Here is a 27,604-nt window from a genome sequence, read left to right on the forward strand (position 1 = left end):
GTGCAACCTGGCTGCTAAAAATACGCAAGCTTAAGCTGCATAAACAGGAGCACAGCATCGAGATGACGAGAAGCAATAGTTCCAATCTGTTGTGCGTTAGTCAGGCTGCATTTGGGGCACTGTGTCCAGTTCTGGGCACCCCACTATAGAAGCACATTGACAAACTGGAGTGTGGCCAGCGGAGGGCATACAGAACAGTGATGGGTTTGGAAACCAAGTACTACGAAGGGTGGTGGAAAGAGGTGGATATGTTTACCCAGGAGAAGATTAAGGGGAGACATGATCATGGTCTTCAGAAATTTGGCAGGCTGTCATGCAGAAGAGGGAGAAGTCATAATGTAGTGATGACGACCGCCTTGGATGGCTTTAAAAGGGGGTTAAACAAATTCCTGGAGGAGAAGGCTATCAACGACTACTAGTCCCAATGGCTATATGCCACCTCCAGTACTGGAGGCAGTATGCCTATATAACACCAGCTGCTGGGGAACATGGGTGGGATGGTGCTGTTGCGCTCATGCCCTGCTTGTGGGTTCCTGGTCGACAGCTGGTTGGCCACTGTGTGAACAGAATGCTAGACTAGATGGACCCTTGGTCTGATCCAGCAGGACTCCTCTGATGCTTATGTTGTTCTCTGTTGCCCCAGAAGGCAGGGCTAGAACCTGCACAAGCCTCAGTGAAATGAACAGGGGTTGTGTAAGAGCACCTCTTGAGTAGCTCCCATTCATTTTAATGAGGCTCATGTAGGAGAACATCCCGCTGGATTGTACAGGAGTTAATTAGTTGGAAGTGGGTGGTGTGCCATTTGGAATTTCTGCATCAGGCATCAAAATGCCTCGCTCTGGTCTTGCAGCCTTACAGCAAATAAGCCACCTATCTCACCGTAGGAGGACCTGTCTGGAAATCATGCTTTCTGTGACGGAAGCTCCTATCTCCCGGCTTCTTGCAGGAACAATAAACAGACTTTGCTGAGTAGGAAATTATTAATGGATCTCCACAGGGTTCTTAGCTCAGAGGAAGGGCTGAGGCCTGGAATTCTGACTCTTTATTCTCCTTCTGCTCAGATGTGTGCACCTTCACACGCCCCTGCCCTTCCTCGCGCAGATACATTCTCGAGAAAGTAAATAATAATAAAAATGATGAACTCAGCATTTGGGTCTGTTTTAATTTTGAACCACAAGTGTCGAGCTCGCACCATTGCAGGAAAAAAATAACAAAAGCTGCATTACCCCTGAACGGTGAAGCTGTATCATGTAACTGTTAGAGCTCGCGTAAAGCAAAGTACTACGTTGGCCATAAGCAAAATTCCAAAATCCATATGAGCATAACACCTTTATTAAACCAACCAAAAGATCACAACAAATGTGCAAGATTTGAGATCTCCAGATCTCTTCAGGCAAAGTGTTACAAAAAGCAGGGTTGGGCAGGAGAAAATAAAAGCTGCTGACATTGAAGTCATGGTGTCTGCATGATCATAGCCTTGAGATGGAATGTGTATAGCTTGGTAATACATAAAAACTGTCCTCACACAGAATACTAGATTAGGAGGAAGGCTATAGAAAACCCTTCTGCCTGGCATTCTAGTACTCTTATGTTCTGAGAGTTCTTTCTGTGGAAGAGGCATTATTCAAATGCACACACGCTGCAGCCTGAACTGGTACAATCCAGGAAAGGAATAGTATAGCAAGACCTTGCCACTTCAGGTGGCAAGGTCTTTTGCCACCTGAAGTGAGAGAGAAGACATGACATGCCGCTGCTGCAATTCCCCACCCCTTCCCCCAGCCTGTGCCCATCTTCCCTTTACTGCCGCTGCTGCAATTCCCCACCCCTTCCCCCAGCCTGTGCCCATCTTCCCTTTACTGCCACTGCATTGGCTCTATGGAGACCCATTGGAAGAAGTGGCCGCGAGGCTCTCACAGGAGTTCACACAAATCTTGTGAGACTCTGCTGCTGCTTCTTCCAGCTGCATGTGATGAGGGAAGGAGAGGGTGGGCAGGTGCTTTAGAGAGCTCCAGTGGCCACTCTCTCTCAGCGGCAAATGCCAATGTGGGAAAGCAGCTGGCAGGACTCTCCAGAGCACCCGCTGGAGGCTGCTTTGGCATGCTGTCTGGGCAGGGGTGGAGCAAAGTGCCGTGGTGCAATTTGCCACTCCTCCCATTCCACTGCCTGATGTGGGCAGCTCACCCTGCTTCATGAGTGAGCTGGTTCTGGTGACCACTTGAGGCTTAAATGTTTAAAATGGCTTTCCTTTTGAGGTGGGTTCCCGATGTGCTGTGCTGTGCCATGCCAGCGCGTATTCCAAGTTCATGGGATCCAAAATTCTCTGTGCAAAGGACTCAGATTCTGCTACCTCAAATTGGGATTTGTTTAATTTGCCTGCTTTGTTTTGGTTGCTCAATCTGGAATTCGGGAGTGCTTGCAATGACTTGTTCCAATTATTTGTGTGAGGGCACTTTAAATAAAGCTGTGGAGAAAAGAAGCTAGATATTGGAAGCAATCTGTATCTGTGGGGTCAAAGTGGGCAGATGGGCTGTGTGATACGTGGAGTGTATGGTGTGTAAGTCCTTGACTCACTCCCTTTTCTGGGATCTAAGGCCCAAGCCACATGTGAGTTGCTTGTAGTTTGCCTTCAGCATTCTTAATTCTTGTTCTTAACTCCTGTTCCTTACATGCCATTTTCTCCTTAAAAACTGCTGCCTCTCCCAAGCTGCTTGTTTGCCCTCAAAGGGCAATTTTGAGCGGGACAATGGCACGAAGCTGTTAAGAAACAAAATTTAAAGTGATCTTGATAGACTGGAGCGCTGGGCAGAAAACAACAGAATGACATTTAATAAGGATAAATGCCAAGTTCTGCACCTAGGAAAAAGAAACCAAATGCACAGTTACAAGATGGGGGATACGTGGCTCAACAACACTACAAGCAAGAAGGATCTTGGAATTGTTGTAGATCACAAGCTGAATATGAGCCAACAATGTGATGTGGCTGCAAAAAAGGCAAATGCTCTTTTGGGCTGGATTAATAGAAGCATAGCTTGCAAATCCCGGGAAGTATTAGTTCCCCTCTACTCAGCTAGGTTAGGCCCCATCTGGAGTACTGTGTCCAGTTTTGGGCACCACGTTTTAAGGGGGATGCAGACAAACTGGAGAGGGTTCAGAGGAGGGCAACAAAGATAATCAGGGGACTGGAAACAAAGCCCTATGAAGAGAGACTGAAAGAACTGGGCATGTTTAGCCTTGAGAAGATAAGACTGAGGGGAGATAGGATGGCGCTCTTCAAGTGCTTGAAAAGTTGTCACAGAGAGGAAGGCCGGGATCTCTTCTTGATCATCCCAGAGTGCAGGACACAGAATAATGGGCTCAAGTTACAGGAAGCCAGATTCCGGCTGAACATCAGGAAAAACTTACTGACTGTTAGAGCAATACGACAATGGAACCCATGACCTAGGGAGGTGGGGGGCTCTCCCACACTGGAGGCATTCAAGACGAGGCTGGATAGCCATCTGTCAGGGATGCTCTGACTTGGATTCCTGCATTGAGCAGGGGGTTGGACTCGATGGCCTTGTAGGCCCCTTCCAACCCTACTATTCTATGATTCTAAGAAGCCCCCTCCTCTCTGGAGCCCGCAGAGTATCCGTCTCCGGCTTTTGTTTGCATCTTCCCTTGCTGCGTTTTGTAAAGCAAAACGAAAAAAGATGGGGACCACTGAGTGTTGGCTGTAGCTTAGCCCTAAACTTTTAGCCCTTCAACAATTTTAGGTTTTCATCCACATCAGCGAATTCTCGAAGCCCCCTTTTTCATGCACGCCTTCCCCCAAACCCCTATCGCCTGCTGTTTGGGTGATAATTGTAATTTATTATTTACGGAGGCACTGAAAGTATTTCGAATTGTATTGGAAAGCCTGGCTCGTGTCATGAGTGTCAGCCATTCAGATCTCAGAGTCAGGGAAATATAAAACATACCTTGGCTTGGTGTACATTTCCACATGGCTACATTTTTAAGCCAAAGTGCACTGTAGTTTAGCCCCAGAATCCATTTTCATGTGAGAGTTCATCCTTGGACTGCATGAAGTATTAATATAGACCAGAAGACTGCTGAGCACATGCAGAGTGTCTTTGTCTTGTGCTGCTGAGTCATCCTGATTTGGGGGCAGGAGGCAATGGCATACAGGCAAGCCACACCTTTCTTTTCACAAATCAACCACTGAAGTGGCGTAAATCACGTTACAGGGCATTGAGGTTGGGGGTTGGACTAGATGACTTCCCGGGGTGTTTTCCAGCTCATGATTCTTTGACTGCAAGATTCTGGTCTGCAAAACTGACAGCTGGAGAAGCAGGACATAATGAGTGCACTGACTTTAAGGACTCTGGGAAGAGGACAGCATCTTGGGGATGTTGGCTGCCTGCTTCCCAGGAGATCTTACGTGGGAGCAGTGGATTTTGAGACATCTGTCAGTGTGTGAAAGCCATGCCTTCTCCTATGCTCAAGCCATAGCTTTGCAAGGAAACACAAATATTGCACAATCCCAGTAAAGCCTCCCGTGACTTTGCAAAGGAGACCAAAACAGGGTAAGCGCTGCAACCCTGAAACATCTCAATGCTGGTGGGATGGGGCAGGAGGGACATACACAGTATTTTGGGGTATACAAAAAAGCAAAGGTAGCCATGCACCAATCCAAATTCCGCAGTTGGGCAATAACTTTATTAGGACCAACCAAAACTCCACAAAATTGTGTGAGCTTTCGAGCTCTGAATTGTTGGATGTTGTTTGTTCCCCCATCTCCTGCATTTTGTACCTGATGAAGAGTTCCGGAGAACTGGAAAGCTTACATAAGCATGTGGAATGTTGGTTGATCCTAATAAAGGTATTATCCAAATGTGGATTTGGGAGTATTTTGGGGTGTCGCTGCCTGCATCTTCTTTCCTGCCTTTCATGTCATCACTTACTTTCACTTTCTCCTTTGTGCTTTTCTCATTTGCTTTCCCTCCCCCGCTTTACCATTTTTGTCCTCCCATCCATCCATTTCTCCCTTGTTCTCTTCCACAACACATCATGGGGGAGTCTTTCACTTCCAAGCCAGCCTGCCAGCCTAACCGGATTCATGCTGTCGGCCTGCTCAGCCACCTCCGTGTTAAAGTGGGGGGGGGGTTTGGAGGACCGAGGGCACTGACACAGCTCCAAGCCACCCTCCGTGTAATTGGGTGCAACAGCTTGCACACCCCTTCCCCAACCACCGTGTGGCTCTGGCTCCCCCTCTGCTGAGCATAAAAATGGAGCTGCCTAATTGTTTAAGCCACACAGAAAGAGGCGCCCAGGTACTAAATTACAGGGTTAGAGCTGCGCTGGCAGCTGAGCAGCAGGCCTGCTACAAATGCAGTTAAGTGCTGTCTAATGAGCCCAGCCAGATGTGTTTCATTGTGGCAGTGTGAAGCCAAGCACAAGGATGAGAGCGAGGGACATGGAAAGGAGCCCTGGGGTCAGGCAGCCCAAGTTTAAATGTTGTTTTGATACTGACAGGTTGGAAAAAGATGCTGAGCAGAGCCAGGAGGCAGATAAAAGAAGGGCTGGCAAAGCCAATTTGATCAGGGACCAGGGGAAGAGCTGGAGACATCTTTCCTCCTCAAGCAGGGACAGCCAGCCTCTGCACGCGCCGTTCTTCTAGGCGGAGGTCTCCCTATGGAAGGCCAGGCAGTCAATCTTGGGTGCCCTCAAGGGTGGCAGGTCTGACGCATCCCTATCCACTGGGAAGTTCTCCTGTGCTGCAAGCCCCATGGAAAGGAATGGTAGCTGTGCAAGAGCATGTTAATTCACGTCGTGATGGAGGATGAAGGCCAAAATGGATGGGACGGTGGCAGATCCACAGGCAGACTTGAGTCTGTGGTCGATGCCAGATGAAGCTGCCATGGAGTATGGTGGGTGGGCGGGATTTACCGCAGTGTGGGCAGGCAGGAGGGGGGACTCCGAACCCTTCCTCCTGCCCACACTGCTTTTTCAAGTGCCATTTTTTGACTAGGACTGGTATGTGACTGAAAGTGAGCCTCGCCAGGAGAAAAACAGCCACTTTTGGTGCAACCCTATGGGAGCCACCCCAGGTACTCAAAAGCCCCCAAACTCACCCATCTAGCGGAGGCTTCAGCAAGGGAAGGAGGCTGGGGACGACTGGGGATAACTCATAGCCTCACCCCCCATCTCCTCCCCTCCCCAGGAACACGCCCTTTTCCAGGTCTCTGCACTCCGTTTTGCGAGCGCGGAGAGGTAGCTGACATGGTTCTCTCCTTGCTGGCTATGAGGGGCAGGGGGCAGGCAGCACAGTTTCCTGGCTCCCAGCTCAAAGCCGTGTCTACGAGCTTGGAGCCAGGAAACCAAACAATCCTGTTTTCCCCCCGACACTGTCTAGGGGGCATAGGATTGCTCCCTCCAGGATTTTTTTATATTAAGCAGTATAAAACTATATCAAGTAAGTATATAGCTAGCTAGCAGCTCTTGGTGGGAAAGCATAAATGGCCTACCTGAGCCACATTATAAATCCCCTTCCCCAGTTCTTTTTGATGGGCAACCCAGCTGGGTCCTGCCAGTGCATCTGACTGTACTCTGAGAAAGAATTTTGGCAAATTTGGGTGGGACGTTCATGTTTTTGAATGTTCCCCTGTGTAAAAAGCTCCCTGCATGTAATACACCAGCACATCAGGAGAGAGGGCTGTGCTAAAACATTTGCCCGGAAGTGCTAATTTTCTATACGCAAGGATATTTTCTCTTGGGAGAACATTACAAACGTGATTCCCCCACAGCTGCTGTCTGGAGCTGTAGGTTCTAGACCCATACCACCTTATTCTACAAAGCATGTAGATTGGCTCCTGGTATCTCATTGCTTGGTGACTTCCTGGCTCCACTGGGAATGTGTGAACTGTTTCTGCTGGGAAGTCTTGGCTGTGAAGTGATGTCTGGTGGTAAGAAAACTGTGGCGTTTGGTCTGACATAGCTCCTCCCATTTGCAAGTCATCACTTGAGGTGGCAGCTATCAAGTGATAATACTAGTCAACACTTACATAGCACATTTGAGTATTCAAAGGTGCTGAATGTTTTTTCAGAAATCCTTACTACAGGCTTCTAAGGTAGACCAGAGAAATCTATTTGAGGGGAAGAGTTTGATTAATTTTCCTAGGTTTGGCCACCCGGACTTTGTTCTGGTTCCCACTGTGGCACCCAACTTGGTCTGCCGCGAGTCAGGGCAGTTCAATGATTTCCTGAGCATTTTGCACATTTTTTGTGCAGTTTCCGCCATTTGCGCAAATTATGAGCAAATGTGGGCAAATTGCTCAGAAATGTGCGCACATTTGGCTGTAATTTGTGCAAACTGCAGAATCTGCGAGAAAAGTGCAAAATGTTCCTGGTGTTCGGGAAAAAGCCTACAGCTTAGCTCGCAAATGCAAATCAAGTTGTATATGCCGCGGAACTCCAACGAGTAAAAAAAGAACCGGATTTCCGAGCAACAGGCATCCCTAGGCTGACATCATTACCCCTTATTGCCGATGTGGGGCTCAGGTTGGCAGAGAGTGGCTTTGCCCAATATTACCTGGTGAATTTATGGCCAAGGTGAGATTTCAACAAAGGATTTCTTGGCCCACGGTCCATGCTCTTAACCACCATCTAACCCCAGGAGATTGACAACGGGTTGTTCCTCAACAACCCTTCCTGCAACTGATTGCACTCTATGGTTTTTTTTTTACAGCTGATGTCTTTGAACCTGGATGTCTCGGCAGATGCCTTCCAAGCCCTCTGGGAAATCAGCACTCATTGGATCATCTCAGCTGGTTAGTCTGGGGTTGTGTGAAGGGGCAGTGCAGAAGAAGAGACAGCATTTGTACAGGAAAGGGTAGAGATAGGATCTTTCAAAGGGGCACCAGGCGCCAAACTGCTGCAGGCAACTGGAACCTTTTCTCATTCCAGCCTGTGCTGGATCCAGGGGCCATTGATGAGATTATGTGGTATTGCTGCCTCCTGTTAGAAAGGCAGCTAGCAGAGAAAAAAACAAAAGGCAGAACAGAATGAGCGTTTACCTGTCCCACCTGCACACAAAGGCTAAAAAGAGTCCACACCAGGGGCATTGCTAGGTTCTTAAAAGATCTGGGGCACAGGCCCATAACACACATTTGCGCATATATATATCCGCGTCTAAGTGCACCTCTAATACATACATATATATGTGTGTGTGTGCGCGCGCGCATAGTGTGCATGTGGTGTGCTTGCGTGTGTGTATAGATTACATACATACATAAGAAATGTGCACTGACCCCCCACCCCACTTCAACTCAAACCCTGATTCAGCATTTTGGAAAACATCCTGCTTCTGCTTGGGCCGATTTGTAGTTGAACCACTTCAGCTCAGCACCAAACCTGAGTCAAGGTTTGGGAAAATGAGTCTTTATGCTTCCTGTTGACTACCATTGGAAATGTTAAAAAAACAACTGTAACTTTTTCTCTTGGTCAGAACTGGATGATCATTTCAGGTATAGTAGCCCCCTAGAAGGGGATAACACCTGCCCAATGTCAGAAAAATAGGTGCAGGGTTTATATTTTGATTTTCTTTTAAAGGGAACTGCCAATAACATTTTTATTACTTGGAAGAATTGGATAAACATTTCAGGATTCATTGCCCCATCAGAGGAGAGCAAGTCTTCAAATTTCAGAATGATAGCCACAAGGGTTTTTGTGCAAGGGTGGCCTTGACATTTCAAGGCCTCCAAAAGAGGACATACTTCTCTCCTTCTTCTCCTTGTGGACCATTGTTCTGAAAATTACAGACAGCCTAGAGTTGTCCCTAAGTAAGAAACCAGCAAAGTTTCAGAAGGATAGGTGCATGTGGAAGGGGAGTTCTCCAATTTGGGGGAGGGAGTGATTTGCTTTCCCTTCACCCCTTCCCCGATAGTTTTTTGGGTAAATTTGTATGCAGATGCACAGGTCATTAGAAGTGTCTCGCAGGCAAGAAACCTGCAAAGTTTCTGAAGGATATACATGCATGCAAATTTAGAATGATTAGAATTTATTTACATTTCAACAATATAAGCAGCAGGGGAACATGGGTGGGAAGGTGTTATTGCACTCATGTCCTGCTTGTGGGTTTCCCATGGGCATCTGGTTGGCCACTGCATGAACAGAATGCTGAACTAGATGGACCTTGGTCTGATGCAGCATGGCTTATATTCTTAAATATAGAGTGCCTCTGAGAATATGGAGAATGCTTTTCTTTCACCACTGAGCGCTTACACTCTCCCCCTACTAATTCTATTCCCCTCTATGCAACCATCCCTCCTCATCCTACCATCCTCCAGAAACTCTTCATAAAAACAGATCTCTTGTTTTGTGCAACTCTCCTCTACCTCCTCCTTGTTATGCACAAGCTCTCACTGTATCTTCCTCCTCATAACTTCATTTGTGCCAAGACTTCACCAGCTTTCAGCCAATGAGTCTGTTTTCAAAACTAGGGCTCATTTATGGAGAAACTCTGAGCATGTACTAAGTGCCCTTCCCTCACCACTGAAGTTAGAGTTCATGCAAAATGAAAAAAACCCACAAATGACAAAACATGCATAGGACTGAGCTGAAAGGGTAGTCAATTCATTAGATGGAATTGGGTAGGCACTGTAATAAGCCTGCAATACCATGCTCACAACTCAGGACTTATTTCTGAGTTAATGTGCAGAACATCAAGATGCAAACCTCCCTGCAAAAGTAACTTGTGCTGGAATCCTATGCACACTTTCCTGAAGGTAAGCCTCATTAAACATAATGGGGTTTCTGAGTAGGCATACATAGGATTCTATAAATGAGCAGTATTTATCTCCCCTCCACTTAAAAAAACAAACCCCAAACTCCTATTTTTATTAACACTTTCTGTTCATAGGAACATATGAAGCTGCCTTATCGTGAGTCAGACCCTGGGTCCATCTAGTGCAGTGTTGTTGACACTGACTGGCAGCAGTGGATCTCCAGGGTTTCAGGCAGGATTCTTTCGTAGCCCTACCTGGAGATGCTGGGGACTGAACCTGGGATCTTCTGAATACCAAGCGTGTGCTCTACCACTGAGCTACAGCCCTTCCTATTGCTGGATAATGGCAACTGACAAACAAAACAGCCCCAGATTTGTTTCTCTGCAACCACGTGAACCCACTTTTCTCAAAGACTTGAGTGAGAAGGAGAAAAACCAACCCTCTTGTCTGTTTGTATAAAGTCAAATACATTTCAGAACTTATCTTGCCCTCTGAAGAGAATTCTCTTTAAAAATTCCTCAAGATATGCTCTGGGTGGAATAAAGAAGAGAAAGAAAGAACAGGATGGGGGAGGGAAGAAGAAAAGAAGAATGGTGATTGGAAATGTGTGTGGGGGTGGGGGGTAGAGAGAATACCCTAAACCAAGTGGCTTCTTGCAGAGAGGTAGTACTTCAGAGGAATTGAGGAGGCTGTGCAGGGTTTGCAAGGATTGCACGTACTTAAATTAACTTTATGAGGTGAGGTGGCTGAGGGCTTTTCCTAGCTGTTTTTAAACTGTAGAACCTGTTTAAAAGCTTTAGCAGTTCCTCGATCATGACGCCACACAGTCCTAAACCTCCTTTGGAAATAATTTTGAGTCCTATAGCTATTTCGGAGAAATTAAAGTGGAGGGGGAGAAAGAAGTTTGTGGAGGCTGACTGGATCCTTTGCTGTACTGAAGCTACTAAACTTCTGCAGAAGCCAAAGTTTCCACTTTAGGGCAGTAAAAACAGGTGCTGTGTGAAATACCAGTATTTCACATGAAGCTCTTTCTTCCCTTCCGTCTCCGTTCTCCCTCTTCAAAATTTCATTGCAAGCAGGCTCCCAACAGTGGGAGATGTAAGAGCAGAAAAGTAGGGGGAGAGCGGTTTTTTGCACCTCAAAAAAACCCGACACCAGAGATTAGGGATAGTGACCTCCTAATGGTCACCTTAAACACCTTCTAATTAGGATCTCTAATCCCTTGGGTAACTTGGCAGTTTTTACTTAATGTTTTAGTCTTTGAGAAAAGGAAATTTTACGCATGGCTAGCACAAAAGCCACTGGACCTAACTGTCTGAAATTTGGCAGGTTCAGTCAGCTCCAAAGGGGCTGCCAGGTTACCAAATTCCATGCATGTATGTGGAAGCACAAAAAAATATATAGCTCTTTGATTTAATAGATTTTCTTGAAAATAACAAATTTTACCCGTGACTAGCATAAAAGCCACTGGACCTAACTGCCTGATTCAGTCATCTATATAGGGGCTGCCAATTCCCCAAATTCCATGCACTTATGTGGAAGAACAAAAAAATTATAGCTCTTTGCTTTGACACATTTTCTTGAAAAAAGCAATTTTTACCTGTGGCTGGCAAAAAAGCCACTAGACCTGTCTGAAATTTGGCAGATTCTATCATCTATATAGGGGCTGCCAGGTCCCCAACTCTATGCCCTTATGTGGAAGCACACAAAAAATATAGCTCTTTGCTTTGACAGATTTTCTTGAAAATAGCAAATTGTACCTATGACTAGCACAAAAGCCACTGAACCTAACTGCCTGATATTGGGCAGGTTCAATTAGCTCCATGGGGGCTAGCAGTTCTCCAAATTTCATGTATTTATCACACAAAATAAAAAAGTTATGGCCATTTCTGTTTTCCAATGCAAGTCAATGGGAACATGTAAAAAAAATGGCAATTAGAACAGCTCAAAAGATCCGGGGCACAGCTCAAAAAAGATCCAGGGCCTGTGTCCAGGTGGGCCTTTCGCTAACGATGCCCCTGATCCACAGCTTTCTTTACTGAAGAAAACAGCTTTACTCACAAGCATTGTTGCACATACAAATGCAGGTGCAGCGTAGGGTTTCAAGAGAGTTTGTTCAATCCATTTTGTGTTCTACTACATAGGCAGGAACAAGAGAGCAAGCCACATGCTCCCAGCAATGGAGAAAGGTCGGTGGGGCGGCGGGGGGGGGAGAAGGGGAGGAGCAGGAAGCCACACTAGGCTATAGAGATCCTATGCCCCAAATTCCCAATCATAAACTAACTAACTGCAACACTGCCCCCTTCCTGGAACTTGCAGACAAGGTTGCAGTATTTCCAACAGCCATTTCACACATCACATAGCAGCAAACCCAGGTTCCCCACTGTGTGCGCGTTCAACCGGCTCTGTGCTGGTTAGTAGGCCTGTAAGGCGGCCAAGAAATATTTTAAATAAATAACAGAATACATAAATATGAGAGGCAATTTAGAAATGTGTAGAAACCCTCCCACCTAATAAGAAGCTTTGCTTGTCTTCATGAAACTCGTTTTTACCCTTGAATCACTCACTTGTTTTGCTGGAGCAGGAACCATCCAAATTTAGCTCAAAGATTCACTTTAGATTAAATTCATTAGCAACTCTATGTTTAAAGGGAGGCCAGAAGGAGTAGCATTTTGTGCAAGAGAGCATGTGCACCAGAAGGCTGAAATTGCAGGGGATTGTGGGTCGGCTCTCGGTGCCTGTGTGGACAGTCGCAGACAGGAAAGATTTCTGATACAGCTTTAGATATTCTGTGTTTCTCTCTCAACTGTTTCTAGGGAATTTGCTTACTTTAGCGAGCATCTCATCTGTGCAGCCACCCACCACACCTTTTCTGCTTCCCTCCAAGCTGGGAGGGAGGGGGGGACTTCAAACAAAAATAGACATCTAAGTTGGCACCAGAGATGAGGGAATCTTAATCTTCTGTTTGCTACATCCTCAGCTTCTTCTCCATGACAATTAACTGTGGTGCCACAAACAAAGATTAGGATTCCAGGTGGGGAAGGAACAGCATGAGCCAATGAGGCTTTAAATACCTGAGATTCTGCTTTCAGGCAGATGTCAGTGCTGAGGAGGGAAATAAGAGACACAGAAGGGGGGAGGGAGATGCTGTTTCTTACTGGGGGTACTTCCAGATGGAGCGCTACCGATCAAAAGGCACTGTGCAGCTTTTCCGTCTTTTCTTTCTTAATGGATTTTCTGCAGGAACAGAAATTATGGAAGAAGCGGTAGGAAAACCCCCACAAGAGGGTTATGGGTTGAAGATGTTGTCGTCTGGACCCACTGTAAAATTCTGTGAATGAGGCAGGATGGTGGTGCCATAAAAGGCTAGCCTTTGGCCTGGATGCGTTTAACCACCCAAGCGTTCTTAGTAAAGGCGTTTCTGCACAGCCCCAGCCAGGTTTTATTATCCATAGATCAGGGGAGCAAGAAGCCTGTCCCTTGCTCTTCATGGATATTTCCACCTTCTTGCACCCCTGGCATTGCATATTCAGGACACTTATCGACACAAGCTGATGTGTGATTATTGCCAAACAGAGCCAAATAATCATTGTGCGTAGCACACGTGATTACCCATAAGTAGATATCATGGGGGTTGGACTTGATGGTCTTATACCATCGAGTCCCCTTCCAACCCTACTATTCTATGTTTCCCTGACGGAAGGACAGACCACTGAATACATTAATAATTGTTGTTATACATTGCCTTAGTTGCACAGCAGCTTACACGATTAAATGCAACAGCCCCACCTCCCCAGATCTTGCTGAATGTTCAGGACAGTTATCCACAAATGTGTTGTTCTGCTTCAGGAGTGGGAAATGGTCCCCTGAACTACTGCAAGCCCCAATCTAGCACCAGTAGCACTGTAATCGATGGCGGAGGGAGGATTATTGGATGTGGGGAATAATCTGTCAACTCTCTTCAACTCCCCCTCCCTCTTTTTTTTTTTTTTAAACGGAGATGAATGAGTGTGGTAGCACTGTCTTTGCTCTGTGAGGGAGTGCAAAGCCAGCACAGAAATAAGGAACATAAAAGTAAAGTTTCGCAAAATGGCAGAGGAGTGTGTGAGAGGGAGGGGGAAGCTGTTGCTCTTTGCAATTTCAAACATAACAGCAGATCACTCTGTGTGTGTGTAGGGAGGAGGGGTGCATAGCCTGGAAGGGGGAGAATCAGAGCCACGGTAAATTAAATTCATTTTTTAAAACTGAAGTCCGCAGAATTGTATTGATACAGGGGAGTGTGTGTGTGTGTGTGTGTGTGTGGGTAATATTGTCAGTTGCATGGTCTCTCAGTATTGAATCTCCCAGAGCACGCTGGCGGAATCACATTCTTGGTAACTTGGAAGCCCTTTTGAGGGTATGTATACAAGAGACCTGCCTTTCCCAACTTGGTGCCCTTGAGATGTGTTGGACTGCAACTCCCTTTATTCCCAGCCAGCATCAACAGTGCAAATATAAGCCACTTTTCTATCAATTGCTTGTTGGTTTCTTCCAAGCAGACCTGGGATTGTAGTTTTAATAAAGATGCAGAAAACTTTATCTTGTAAATTGGACATACACTTTTTAATCTGGTTTAAATCTGTAGTGTAGACACATGATTTCGCCAGCAGAAGGTATATGACCTCAACTACTCTGGGCAGTATCAAATGGAGCTGTTCCACCTCCACTGGTTCAGTTGCACTTATGAGCCCCACCACTTGTGCAGCGGGGCTTTTGAGGTTCTAAAAATAACCCTGGAAACGAGTGGAAACGCTCGATTTCGGATTGGTACAGGTTAGCAGAGCTCCCTTCTGTGAACTCCGCTGACCTGTCCCGTTCTGGAAACGAATATTTCCACTTGTTTCTGGGGCTATTTTTAGAACCTCAGAAGCCCCGCTGCGCAATTGATGGGTCCTGCAAGCGCACGGGCACCAGAGGAAGACTGAATGCACCTACACTCTGTGACGCTTCTCTCTCTCTCTCAATACAATGTTGACTTTCCGTCCCCAAGTTTCTTTGGAAAGTGAACATGGGAGAGGCTGTGAATTTGGACGGATGGGCCAGGCACCTTCCTCTTGGTCTGTTCCCACTTCCTTTGATGCTTGCCACCTGACATGCACCTGAATGTTGTGCTGCCTCACCCAGGGTTCTACCTCCCCCTTCCCCTTTGAGGTTCCCATGAATGGATCTGGTGTCCGTCTCTGCCTGGCTACAGCGGCGCCTGCAGCCAGAAGTGGACCTGCTCACTACAAAGCCTTCTGGGTAAAATAACGTCTCTGTGTGCAGGCAGCCTCTGGCAGCAGCTGCCTGTCCATGGGAAGGCAAGGCTTCGGTTTGGGTGGCCCCCTCTGTGGGGCAGGGAGGGCAACGGGGGCTTCTGTGCAGCTGCTTCAAGACTGTCCTGGCATGTCAGAAGCAAGGCAGAGAGCTCCTTTGTCCTGCTCACTGTTTGGCTGCTGTGGGATGTAACTGGTGCCGGCACCTCACCTCTGAATCACTTTGGGTGAAGAAAAGAGAAATGGTTTAATGGTGGTTCACAGTGGGCTCTTCGCCTGTGGTGAGAGCCTTTCTTCAGCCTGTCTTTGTAACTTGCATTTCACAAGCACCTCCCAGCGAGTCAAGTGCTGGATCGGCATCAGACTTCAGGCAAACTGCCTTCTTTAAAAAATATCTATCTATCTATCTGTCTGTCTGTCTGTCTGTCTATCTAAATTATTATTATTAATTGGCAGGTGCACTCAGTTTTCACCTTATAAAAATAAAGCCACCTGCAAGTGGTTTAAAAGTAGTTGCAAAACAGCTCTGGAGCTGTCATTAGTGACACCACAGGCACTAACAAACTGATACTGACCACAGCAGTCCTTTCCCCCATTCAGATTGAACCAGTCTGAAAAAGGTTTTCTTTTTCCCACCCAGGGGGCAGCCCTGGAGAGAAAAAGGTACATTTAATTAAATGCAACAGGGGTGCTTCCCATCCACCCACGCTGCTCTAGGAAAGTTGCTTCTCTCTTGCCTTTCTCCAGCTACAGAGACGCATGGCTGCTCGCCCTGTTATGGCACTGCATAACAGTGTGATGTAGCCCAGTAGGAGCGGAAAATAAGGCCCATCTATATGATCAAACACGGTGTGCCTCTTGCACATTTTATCCTTGGTGGAATGCTCTAGTACATTTGCAATACACAAGGAGCATAGAGCCACTGCAGACATTAAAAACAAACAAACCCTAGAAGCCCAAGGCCAAAGATTTGGCTGATCATTTCAAATCAACATGTCCCTGATTGGCAACTAATATAGGAGGAGTTTCACCTTTTGCCTCTGGCTTGACACCTGGGGTGGGGGAAGACAGATTTTTGTCATTGCTGCTGAGACCTGGAACCCAGGCTGTCCTCAGAGGATGAGCAGGGGGAGCAGGACTCCTGCAGGCACCCACACTGCTAGCAACCCTAGAGAGCATTTGGACCCAGACATTTCAGCCATAGGATTAGAGGTTGCCTGGTTCTCAGACCCCCCCCCCACACACCTCCTGCCATCTCCAGGTCCACTGGAAGAGGAGAGGGGACGGTGCCACAGGCAGGAGCTTTAGGGCTGCCCAGCTAGCCACGCATGAGTCTACTCAGGAGGAAAAGGACACTCATGTCAGCATTTGCCCCATATTGGCTGGGAATGATGGGAGTTGCTATCCAACACATCTGGAGGACATCAGGTTGGGGAAGGCTAATCTGCCCAGGATCAGGGCCTGTCTGACAACCAGGAAGGGGCAGAACCTCCAGCTAGGGATGTCGGAGAAATCCATAACGGAACCAAATTAGTTCGAATTTTCATGAATCCAACTGGTGGATTCCGCAGCAGACCAGCTTTTCCCCTGTCGGGCAGATTCCACAGACATTCGGACCCATTTACTAACTTTTCTGAATTTTGAACAAATTTGGTGTAGAAAAATAAGCAACATTTTAAAAAAATGGCTGAACATGTGCATTTCCCCGATAGAGTAAAGCGTGAAAATGCACAATTCAGGGGAATTTGCACATCTTTGCACATGTGAAATTGCACAAATGCAAATTTGTGCAAATTTGGAAACAAAAAAAATCTGATTCCACCAATGGGTGGATGATGGAACAAAAGGCACCTGACAATCTGCGAAACACAGACAGGAACAGATCTTACAGAATCTGTAAATCCCTACCTCCAGCTCTCATATAAGCTCTCAGTCGGAACTGAATCAGTGCTGAAGCAACAGCTCCCTTCAAGCGGCTGCACGTGGCCTTTCCTGAACCAGAGAAATTGACAGATTTGGCCCTTGAATCTCCATTTGCTTATCCCTGCAACAGGTGAACTTCCACCTTCCTTGCCTCCGCAGCTCTTGGCAAGGTACACCTCCCTCCTGTCCCTGTTCTCTCCCAGCTTTCCTTCCCTTAGACTCATTCCTCTGGCTCTTCCTCCCCTCACCCCCCCTCCCATTTGCTCTGTCTGGACCCCTCCATTTTTCAGTTCTCCACCAACACACGTCTGAGCTACTGGAAGAGGCTTGCTTCAGGCCATCCTCAGCAGGTCATCAGCAGAGCTGGAATTACAACTCTCCAGTGCATAGCTGTAATGCTGGCCCTGTGTGAGAGCAGAGGACACCCATTTTCCCACCAGAGAAGTGCACACTTTCTGACATGCAGGAGCCAGGAGAGCAGGCGAGTCAGATCAGGAGGAGGCAACCGAGAGGCCACACACTGCTCAGCAGAGGAAAGGGAACATCTGGCGTGAATCAGCAGTAGGGAGGCAGTGGAGCAAGGAACATGAATGGGTTTGAAAGAGGATTGGACAAGGTCAGAAGCTGAGCTCGGGCGGGGGGCAGAGGAAGGAAAGGGAAGAGCGGGGACCAGAGAATTTGGACAACAGAAAGCAGCAGCCGTTTCCTTCCTCAGCATGTGCAGGCCAGATGATCCCCAGGTGGTGTGGGAGTGAGTAGTACGGGTCCTACAGGGTGGGGTGAGAAGAGAGGCTTCACGCTTCCTGTTACTCCACATCTCATTCTCATTCAGAACAGAGATTTCCCATCTCTGAGCAGGAGATGCGCATGCCCTCCATGAATCAGGAACTTGGCCATCCCCTGGGTGGAGGAGACAGGTATTTTAAAATTCTGAATGAGACAGAAGTGCAGGGGAATAGGAAGCATGAAGCACCAGGTCTTCCTGTTCCCACTGCATCAGTGTCACATCCAAAGCTGTATTGTGATGTCACATAAGTTGCTTTTCCTGTGGTTTTCCTCTCTTTGGAGGCTATTTGTTCCTGTTCTCTGGTGCCCACCTGCTCCAGCATGTTTTTAAAAAATGGATATCCTCCTATGGCAAGACCATTTTCATTGTGGGGGAATGGGGAATTTACAGCCACCAGGGCTACAGGGGGTTGATGGTAGGAGGCAACTATTATTGTTTGTGCAAACAAAAAACGTGTGGAAACCTGTTTTTCAAAATGGAAACTGGCATTTCCTCTGCATCCATATCGTGTCCCAAACGGAAGTGGCTTTTCCATGAGGTGCAGGTGGAAGGATTACTGTGGGCTTCAGGTTTGGGGCAGCATTCAGAAGTAGCAAAGCTGAAAGCTAGACAGAACTGATCCAGAGGCCACAAATCCCCAAAACATTATCCTGTGCAGACTGCATCAAAAAGCATAGGTGCTGTGTCCAGCAGCGCTCCCATGTCAGCCGTGAAGGAGTTATTATCAGAGACACAATGAGCACCAACCGCCCATTCCTCTGCAAAAGAGGTTGCCGACGCTGGTGAAGATCGTGTGGGCAGGCATCAGATGCTTGGACTCACCCAGCAGATGTGAAAGTAGCTGAGATGCACTGGGATTTATTTAATGGCTTTATCAGAGGGAGAAGGCACTTTCTTCCCTTCCTGCTTCCGTTCTTTGGTTTCAGGAAAGCAGCTTCTTTTTTCAGCGTAGCTAAAGCTATGGGGGAGTGGGCATGTTTACCAGACTTGACTTTTCTGGCTTTCATAAGCTTCACCGTGGGGCTATCACTCTTGCATAGAGTGAAAAACACTAGCAATAAACATTTGGAAAGTAATGGCTTCACACAGCTGGGCAAGTTATTAGAGAGCCCGTCAGCTTCAGCTCAAAGCCACCCATGTGGATAGCACGTGGACATGAAGGCCTCAGGCAAACTTGGGAAATAATTTAGGGGCAGCAAATTTGGGACAAGTATTGTCCCACATATGTCAATACCAAGCTCTTGTTTCCCTGGGTCTAGTCTCTTACAGCTGTGGGAGGCTCCTTCAGGATGAGGCAGTAGATGTTTATTGCTGCTCACAGTGGTTGGAGTAGGAGGGCAGCCATCTTTTCTAAGAATAGCTCCTGGAGTGGTTGGAGTAGGAGGGCAGCCATCTTGTCTAAGAATAGCTCCTGGGAGACTGCATCTCCATCTTATGGAAGAGGGAAGGCCATAAGCTCCAAGTATCAGTCGTTACTCTGAATGGTTCTTATTTTCTAATACCTGTCTGCGGTTAAAACACGGTCCCTATTCTAGCCACAACATTGGTCTTTTAGGGAAGCCTTTTAAAAATGTGGTTAGTGTGAGATGCAAGAGTTGTCAGGCCTCAGCTCCCTTCCCAGAGCCTCTAGAACACGGGTGGGCAATTTCTGGAGGTCTGGGGGCTATTTTCACCCCTGGGACCTTTGTCGCTAGATGCAGTCAACAAGGCGCCCCTCCCCTGGGCCAAAATTGCTGGTTTGCCACCAAAATTCAGCACCAAACTGCTCAGTAGTGCTTCAAAGTACCACAGTGGTTAAATTTGGCTTATTTACAAGCCAGATTTAAACCTTTGGGTACTTTCTGGTGGTTAAGGATGACTTCTTTTTTCCAGTTGGGCTGGTAGTCCACGTTACCCACCCCTGCTTTAGATCATCCTTCCTCAACCTGGTACCCTCTAGATGTGTTGGGCTATGGACCATTGACTATGCTGGCTGAGGATGATGGGTGTAGTAGTTCAGCACATCTGGAGGGCACCACTCAGGCTGGGGAGAGGATGCACACATCCAGGCAAATACGCTTGCTTGGAACACTAAAGCACTATGCAGTGCAGAAGCCTGCCATTTTAAATCCTGAGATATATTTTGACCCATGATAACGTATTGCAGGATAATTTATATTTTTCTATTATGTTTTTACTAAAAGGACAACCAGGGTTTGGCTTTTAAATTGGTGAAGGACAGGCAACTGTGGAATAGATGAATAAGGCATAAAAAGATGCAGACTAGAGCCTTTGGAATTGTATAAAAGGTGGTGGGGGGGTGGTCAGGTAGTGACCTTTCTTACAAAAATAGGGATAATATTAACATATTCCTATTTTCACCCACAAAACATTGGAAGGTATGGAAGGCCACCCTGAGTTTGGAGGTGATAACTTAAGCCAGGGATGGGGAACATATGGCCCTACAGAGGTCAGTGAACTACAACTCCCATCAGCCCTAGCCAGCATAGCCAGTGGTGAGGGATGATGGGAGTTGCAGCCCAACAGCATCTGGAGGGCCACATGTTCCTCATCCCTGATGTAAGCCCTCTGTGTGCTGCAAACCCATATCACTTTTGTACCGCTTTGTCTGCCAAAGCCACCCACAAGATACCTTGGGTATTGTAATTTGGTGAGATTGTAATTTGGCACTGAGAATGGTCCCTTAGAGATTCCTAACCTCAGGGACAGCTCCAGGTTTTGGAGGGCCCTTGGGCAAGACACCCTCTATGGGCCCCCTCCCTCAGTGAGTCTACCTTCTCACCACCACTGTCACCAGCTGCTATTGCTTCTCCTCCTCTTTCTCATAATGACATGTCGGTGAGGAAGTAGACAGTGGCATCTCCTGCTTCTCTTTCTCATGGCCACTACTGTCTGGGCCAGACCAAGAAGCAGGTGAACACACAAGTTGCAATGGTGAAGAGGAGGAGCAACTCCAGAGGGCTCTTGTCAGTGGGCCCCTGCTGGGGTGTAGGCCCTTGGAAGGTACCCAGCCCTGCCTACCTATTATATAGCTATACTTCCCAGCTTTTTCTGGGAGGAGGGAATGTCTGTTAAACCAGTTCAAATTTGTATTGTGAATATGTCCTTAACCCTATTGTCACGTGACAGAAATCGAACCGCCCCTGATATAGTTCCTCAGAGATTCTGCAAATGGGTTACATTTGAACGGCTGGGGAGTTCTCTGTGCCCTAGTCATTCTTTGTTTCTGGAAGACAGAAATAAAATTCAAAGTGATCTTGATAGGCTGGAGCACAGGGCTGAAAATAATAGAATGAAATTTAATAGGGATAAATGCCAAGTTCTGCACCTAGGAAAAAGAAAACAAATGTAGTTACAAGATGAGGGATACTTGGCTCAACAATATTACAAGTGAGAAGGTTCTTGGAATTGTTGTCGATCACAAGCTGAATAAGAGCCAACAATGTGATGTGGCTACAAAAAAGGCAAATGCTCTTTTGGGCTGCATTAATAGAAGCATAGCTTCCAAATCATGTGAAGTACTAGTTTCCCTCTACTCAGCACTGGTTAGGCCTCATCTGGAGTACTGTGTCCAGTTCTGGGCACCACACTTTAAGAAGGAGGCAATCAAACTGGAGAGGGTTCAGAGGAGGGCAACAAAGTTGATCAGGGGACTGGAAACAAAACCCTATGAAGATAGACTGAAAGAACAGGGCATATTTAGCCTTGAGAAGAGAAGACTGAGGGGAGATAGGATAGCGCTGTTCAAGTCCTTGAAAGGTTGTCACAGAGAGGAAGGCCAGGATCTCTTCTCGATCATCTCAGAGTGCAGGACATGGAAGAATGGGCTCAAGTTACAGGAAGCCAGATTCCGGTTGAACATCAGGAGAAACTTCCTGACTGTTAGAGCAATATGACAATGGAACCAATTCCCTAGGGAGGTGGTGGGCTCTCCCACACTGGAGGCATTCAAGATGAAGCTGGACAGCCATCTGTCAGGGATGCTTTGACTTGGATTTCTGCACTGAGCAGGGGGTTGGACTTAATCATAGAATCATAGAATAGTAGGGTTGGAAGTAGGGATGGCGGAGAATTTCTCCACGAATCTCCGGGAGGCCGAATGCCAACGCATTCGGCCCCCCGAAATTGGTGGTGAAATTCTCCGCCGGCCCCCCTCCCCCCTCCCCGGGATGGGACTTACCTCGTGCGAATGTCCCTCTCAGCAGCGGGTCCCGGTGGTGTTTCGGCAGCGGTTCGGCAGGGGTGGCGGTGGCGGCCGGTCTTCTGACCAGCTGACGCCGCCGCCATTGCAAAACAAAAAAGGAAAGTAAAAAAACAACAACACACACCCGTGATAGGCTACGTAATGATTTACGTAGCCTATCACGGCTAGATTTCCAAAGTCAGCCGTGATAGGCTACGTAAATCATCACGTAGCCTATCACGGGTGACTTTGGGGAAAAAAAGCGCGTATACAAATGGCGGCGCCCATGGGGCACCGCTATTTGCGTTCCTTAGTTTGGCACGTCTAGTCTACGTAAAGATTTACGTAGACTACGGCGAAAATAAGGGCAACGCAAATAGCGTTCCCTTATTTTCGCCATAGTCTACGTAAATCTTTACGTAGACTAGACGTGCCAAACTAAGGAACGCAAATAGCGGTGCCCCATGGGCGCCGCCATTTACGTACGTGCTTTTTTTTTTTTCCCCAAAGTCACTCGTGATAGGCTACGTGACGATTTACATAGCCTATCACGGCTGACTTTGGAAATCTAGCCGTGATAGGCTACGTAAATCGTTACATAGCCTATCATGGGTGGTTTTTTTTTACTTTACTTTTTTTTTCGCGGCCGGGTAGACGGGGCGCTCCTCCCCGGCCTGAATTTCAGCGGCGAGGGATGGGGCGCCTCCCCCCCCTCGCCTGAACTTCGGGGGGAGAACCGAAGCGCCTCCCCCCCCCAGTGCGAAGCAAGCTGCAGGACCAGGTAAGTCCCTTTCGTCCATCCCTAGTTGGAAGGGGCCTACGAGGCCATCAAGTCCTTGATGGTCTTGTAGGCCCCTTCCAACCCTACTGTTCTATGATTCCATGATGCCTGTTTGTCCTACAAGATTGTTTGTCTCTTGCAGCGCCAGCTTCCTCCCCATCTCCCCTGACCAGCCAGCTATCTGCCTAGCAGAACCTCAGCTGGGAAGACAGTGTCTTGTATATGTGGTTCAGTCTCTCCTTTATCTCTGCCTCCTGGCTTTTGCCAACACTCCCACTCATGCCATGGCACACAAGGGCTCTTTTGTGCATGTGCTGCTGCCAGGTCTACCCCACATCCTCCGTATCCCTTCCAGATCCCCAGCGGCTTCTAGCTGCTGTTATACCACACCCTGTTCCAGCTGAAGCACCTTCTTTCCCCCAACCTCCCTGCAACTAAATTGCCCAGGACGTGGCCCAGCCAGGCGTCAGGTAATTGTGAGGTGAGGAGGGAAAAGTGAGGGAGGAAATTTTCCACCCTGCTCCTAAAAGCTGATGTTTCCCTCCTCCCTTTGTGTAAGTGGTAATTAGGGAAGCTGCTAAGCTTTTTTTCTTTTCTTTTTAAACAACCTACACAGCTGCGAATGGCTAACAAAGAAAGCAGTGGTTTGGCTGATGGTAAAGATATGTTTCCCTCAGACGATTATGTGGGATGAGGGCTTGAGTCATCCTGACCAGCCCACCAGCTTATCTCCTTCCACACCAGAAGGGAAGGGGATGGTTGGACAGACTGGGCCCCTCAGATCTTCAGCATTTGGGTAGGGGTCTTGTGTCAGGTCTTTAGTTGAGGTAATGAAACCAGGTGACTGCAGAGTGATGAGCAGAGGAGCATGGGCTGGTGGCTAGCACACAGGTCCTTTGAACTGGGGCAGTTCTGGCTTTGCGGAGAGTGTTTGCAAGGCCTTGGGCAAGTGACGACGCATCCCTCCTGCCTCTTCATCCATCAGACAGATATCCAGGAGTTCTGGCTTCTTTTGTGGTGAAGGGAGCAAATGCTTAGCCACAGAGAGAGCTGGTAAACTTGTTATAATGCAAAGTGTCTGCTTGTCACTTGTGGCTGGTTGCAGCCTGGTCCCCAGATCTCTGCACCTCAAAATCATGTAAGATATTAACATACTAACATAACTAAACATACCAACCTGCAGTGTTACAGACTACAAAGGGTTACCCAGTGGAAAATACTGACATTTATTGCCTGAAATGGAAACTTTATTGCTGCTGCTACATTTTATTTATAAATGTATAAATAACATCTGTTATTCAAACTGGAGAACCACCATCGTCTCTATGATACAGAGATGAGGTGTGTGAGAATAGAGATCCATCATAACTCCCACTTGCCATTTAACTGCTTCACTCATTTAAGGGAGGGGAATATATATGATCGAGGCGAGATTTGGCGGATTGTTGGTGAAAATGAAGATATGCTTTTAACTTATTTTGTATTTCTCTGGTCTTCTTCAGACAGTACTCCCCACCTCCACTCCCAGGCCTGGTGTCAGCGGTCGGCACAGGCAGGCAGCAACCAAGGGCCCACAGACTCAGAGGGGCCGATCTGATGACCTGCTACAGCTATTGCCATCTTGCTCTTCACCCACCTCGCCAGCCCCGTTGGAATTGCCACGGCCAAGTAGCAGTGTTCTGAACCAATCAGACTTTGCCTTTGGGGGTGAGGGGACATGGCCAGTGAGGGTGCAGGAAAGTATTTATGTCACTCCTGTGCCCTCATTGGCTGAGTCCCCATCCCCCTGAAAGCCAGCATCTGATTGGCTCAGATTGCTGCTAATCAAAATGTGCATTAAAAAAAAAAAAATTAATCGTGTGAGTGGAGCCTGTGCTCAGCCAGCTGTGTGCCGTGGTGCTTTTGTCAGCACAGGCGGCCGGGCCAGGGGAGGAAGAGGAGGAGGAGCCGCTGCCTCTGCCACCACCACCATGAAAAAAAATGCAGAGTGGTGGGTGGGCAGGCGAGTGAGCAAGCAAGCGGTTTGGATGGGTAGGCAGGAAGAGGGTAAGTGTGCGGGCAGGTGGGCAGGTGGATGGGGGTGAGCAGGTGTGTGTGTATGTGTGTGTGTGTGTGTGTGTGTGCGCAGGTGGGTGGGGGGGTGAGCAGGCAGATGACTTAAGTGGTGGGGGGCATGGTGGCAGCTGGGGATTATCGGCAGCACTATGATGAAGGGCCATTGGAGTCTGGCACTGACCCTGACCTCCCCAAAGCTGGTTTCATGCTTCAGTATGAAAATTGAAGTGAGGCAAGGGGTACTTGGGGCTCCGGGGAGGCTCTCGGGCAGTTATGGGCAGGAGCTACGGTTTGTTGGTAGAGCACACACTCTATGCCGAAGGTCCAAGGTTTCTTGAATAACAACATGTCCGTTGGAAAGGATCACAGGTTCTAGAGCTGGGAAAGAGTTCCACCTGAGATATTGGGAGAGCCGCCACATGCGGAATAGATGATACTGGGCTGGATCCACTAATGGCCTGTCTTGGTATGACGCATCTTTGCATCTTCTTCGACTATTCAGAAATCGGTGAAGGCTTTGTTGTGACAGCCATTCATTTTGATTGCTAATTCCGCTAGCCACAGTCCCCAACTGGCTTGCAAGTGCTGGGTACATTACTCCAGCACTTTTGGCACCATAAACGCACTCTGTCTCAGTGGTGCAGAACCTCTTTCAGCCCGAGGGCCAAATTCCATTTCAGAGAAACTCTTGGGGGCTGCATTCCAGTGGTGGGCAGGGCCAAAGACAAAAGGGGCAGAGTCACCCAACTCCCCCAACCCCAGTATCAGCATTTTAGCTTAAAGCTCTTAATGCCAGTAACTAAGTCATAGGAGAAACATTTCCACCTTTTAGAATGGGGGAAAAGCTGCACAAAAGCCGGGAAACACCCAAGTGCTGGGTGGCTGGAGGGAGGGGGTGGGCCAGGGGAAGGGGTGTGGTATCCTGGGGACCCCTGAAAGCCTGAGTTTCTGCATTCCTGCTCTGTCTGAAAACCCTCTTATTCTCTGGGACCAACATGGCAATGACCACCTGTCGTCTCCACTCACAGAGAGTGTGTCATGTATGCCAGCTATTTTTTTTCTCTTGAGTGCGATTCAAAATGGCTCGTGCACTCTACACTTGTTCCGGTGTGGAATCCTTCATTAGAGCCACAAGTCCAGTTTTTTTCTGGGGAAATATTTCCCTCTGGGGAATCATGGGGACCGTAATTCAGTGAGAGGGGTGAGGAACCTCTAACCCAGAATTCTCAGTACTCTCAGCAAATGACAATTCACCGCAGCGATGTCACAACTGTTAAACTAGAATAAAATGTATACATGTTTGTACTGTAGAGCTAACTCCTTTGCAGTGTTCCCGATGATGTCTAGGAACAAATTGCAAGGAACATTGTCCCCTTCAAGATTGTCACTTGAAATGGCAAGTTGGAATGAATAGATCTGCTCCTGGGTACGCTAGGCGCACCAGCCTGCCTAGAGCACCCTGGATCAGTAAAGAGTTCAAGTACTGTTTTAGTGCTGGGGAAGGGATAATGTTTCGTCCTTGCCTCCTGCAGCCTAGTGATCCCAAACCCCTTTTCTCTTGTCAGCAGACAGGGCCAGCGCAGATCTTTGGTGCCCAGAGCTGAAGGACATCACCCAATCCTTCTACAATTTGGGAGCCTGTGCATCTGCCTTGTACCCTGCTGGGCTTGTCCAGCCAGAATTTGGACCTAAAGATTCAGAGTGAGTTAAGTTTTATCCTTAAGCTGAATCCTCTTCTACCTTTCTTTTTAAGAACTTACAGTTGCAGTGTGGAAGCTCACATTTATATACAGGAAGATGGTGATTACCTGGTTGTTAAGAGTTGGTAGAACATGCAGAACTACCCTGTGCCCTTTAACGCAACACTAATAAAGGTCCTAGAGAATGGTCTAAAGCTGGGTGATGTAATTCAGGCTGCTTCCAGGTGAGGCTTTTATTGTACAATTGCCCTGGCTCAAATTTAGAATTTTACTGGGGGTGTATGTGTGTGTCCAGATGTTGTCTTCTATTTGTAACTGTCCTGTACTTTCCTATCACATTTTCCATAGCACTGGAAGCTGTCCATCTGGAAGCACCCTCAGTCTCTGATGCAAAGCTCGTCTGTGCCTGGCTAGGATGAGGATCAGAGACTGCTTGTAAATTTTTGGAGCAGGGATGGGGAAATGTGTGGCCCTCAAGATGCTGTTAAACTTCACCTCCCATCATCCCTCATCATTGGCTGTGCTGGCTAGAGCTGATGGGAGTTGGACCACGCCAGTGGGTTAAAGGATATAAATATAATGTAGGATAGGAAAGTAAAACCAACAAATGAACAAACAATCTACATCCTATGCTGCAAGTTTGGCTACCTCAGATACTTGCAGAGTGTGTGTGTGTGTGTGTGTGTGTGTGTGTGTAATGTGTTAGACAGGTCAGTCCTTCTATACAAATTTGGAGCAAAGGTTGGGGCACCTTGAATCAAATATGCAATTGCATTATATGAATTGCTGGACAAAGGGACAGGTTTCCTTGTGAGTGTGTAGATATAACCTTCCCCAACCTGTTGGCCATGCTGGGTGAGGATGATGGGAGCTGTAGTCCAACACATCTGGAGTGCATTAGGTTTGGGAAGGTTTGAATGGAGACTGGAGAAGCATCTCTTAGGGATAATTTAAAACCAGGAAATTCTGTAGTTGCTGATTTTTAATTTGAAAAAAGCATTGATATTTTTTCTATCTGCAGTACTTCTATTATGTGGTCAAAATAGATGGCCTGGGGCAGGCAGTCTGTATTTGGAGCCCTAGATTTGTATATGCTTAGCCAATGGTTTATTATAAGTTA

The 27,604-nt window shown here is 47.4% G+C and overlaps 1 protein-coding gene across 1 annotated transcript in view; it reads left to right on the top strand.

The window, feature by feature from the left end:
- Window positions 1-27,604, top strand: part of FAM178B (family with sequence similarity 178 member B) — a 210,008-nt gene that overhangs the window by 44,737 nt on the left and 137,667 nt on the right. The window contains exons 8-9 of the mRNA XM_084808207.1: window positions 7,724-7,805; window positions 26,353-26,485. Of these exons, the coding sequence (XP_084664333.1) occupies window positions 7,724-7,805; window positions 26,353-26,485 (215 nt within the window). The remainder of the gene's footprint in view (window positions 1-7,723; window positions 7,806-26,352; window positions 26,486-27,604) is intronic.

Source organism: Heloderma suspectum, chromosome 6 (assembly GCF_057233095.1).
Source record: "Heloderma suspectum isolate Gila_16-S chromosome 6, 16-S_ref, whole genome shotgun sequence".
Lineage (NCBI taxonomy): Eukaryota > Metazoa > Chordata > Lepidosauria > Squamata > Helodermatidae > Heloderma > Heloderma suspectum.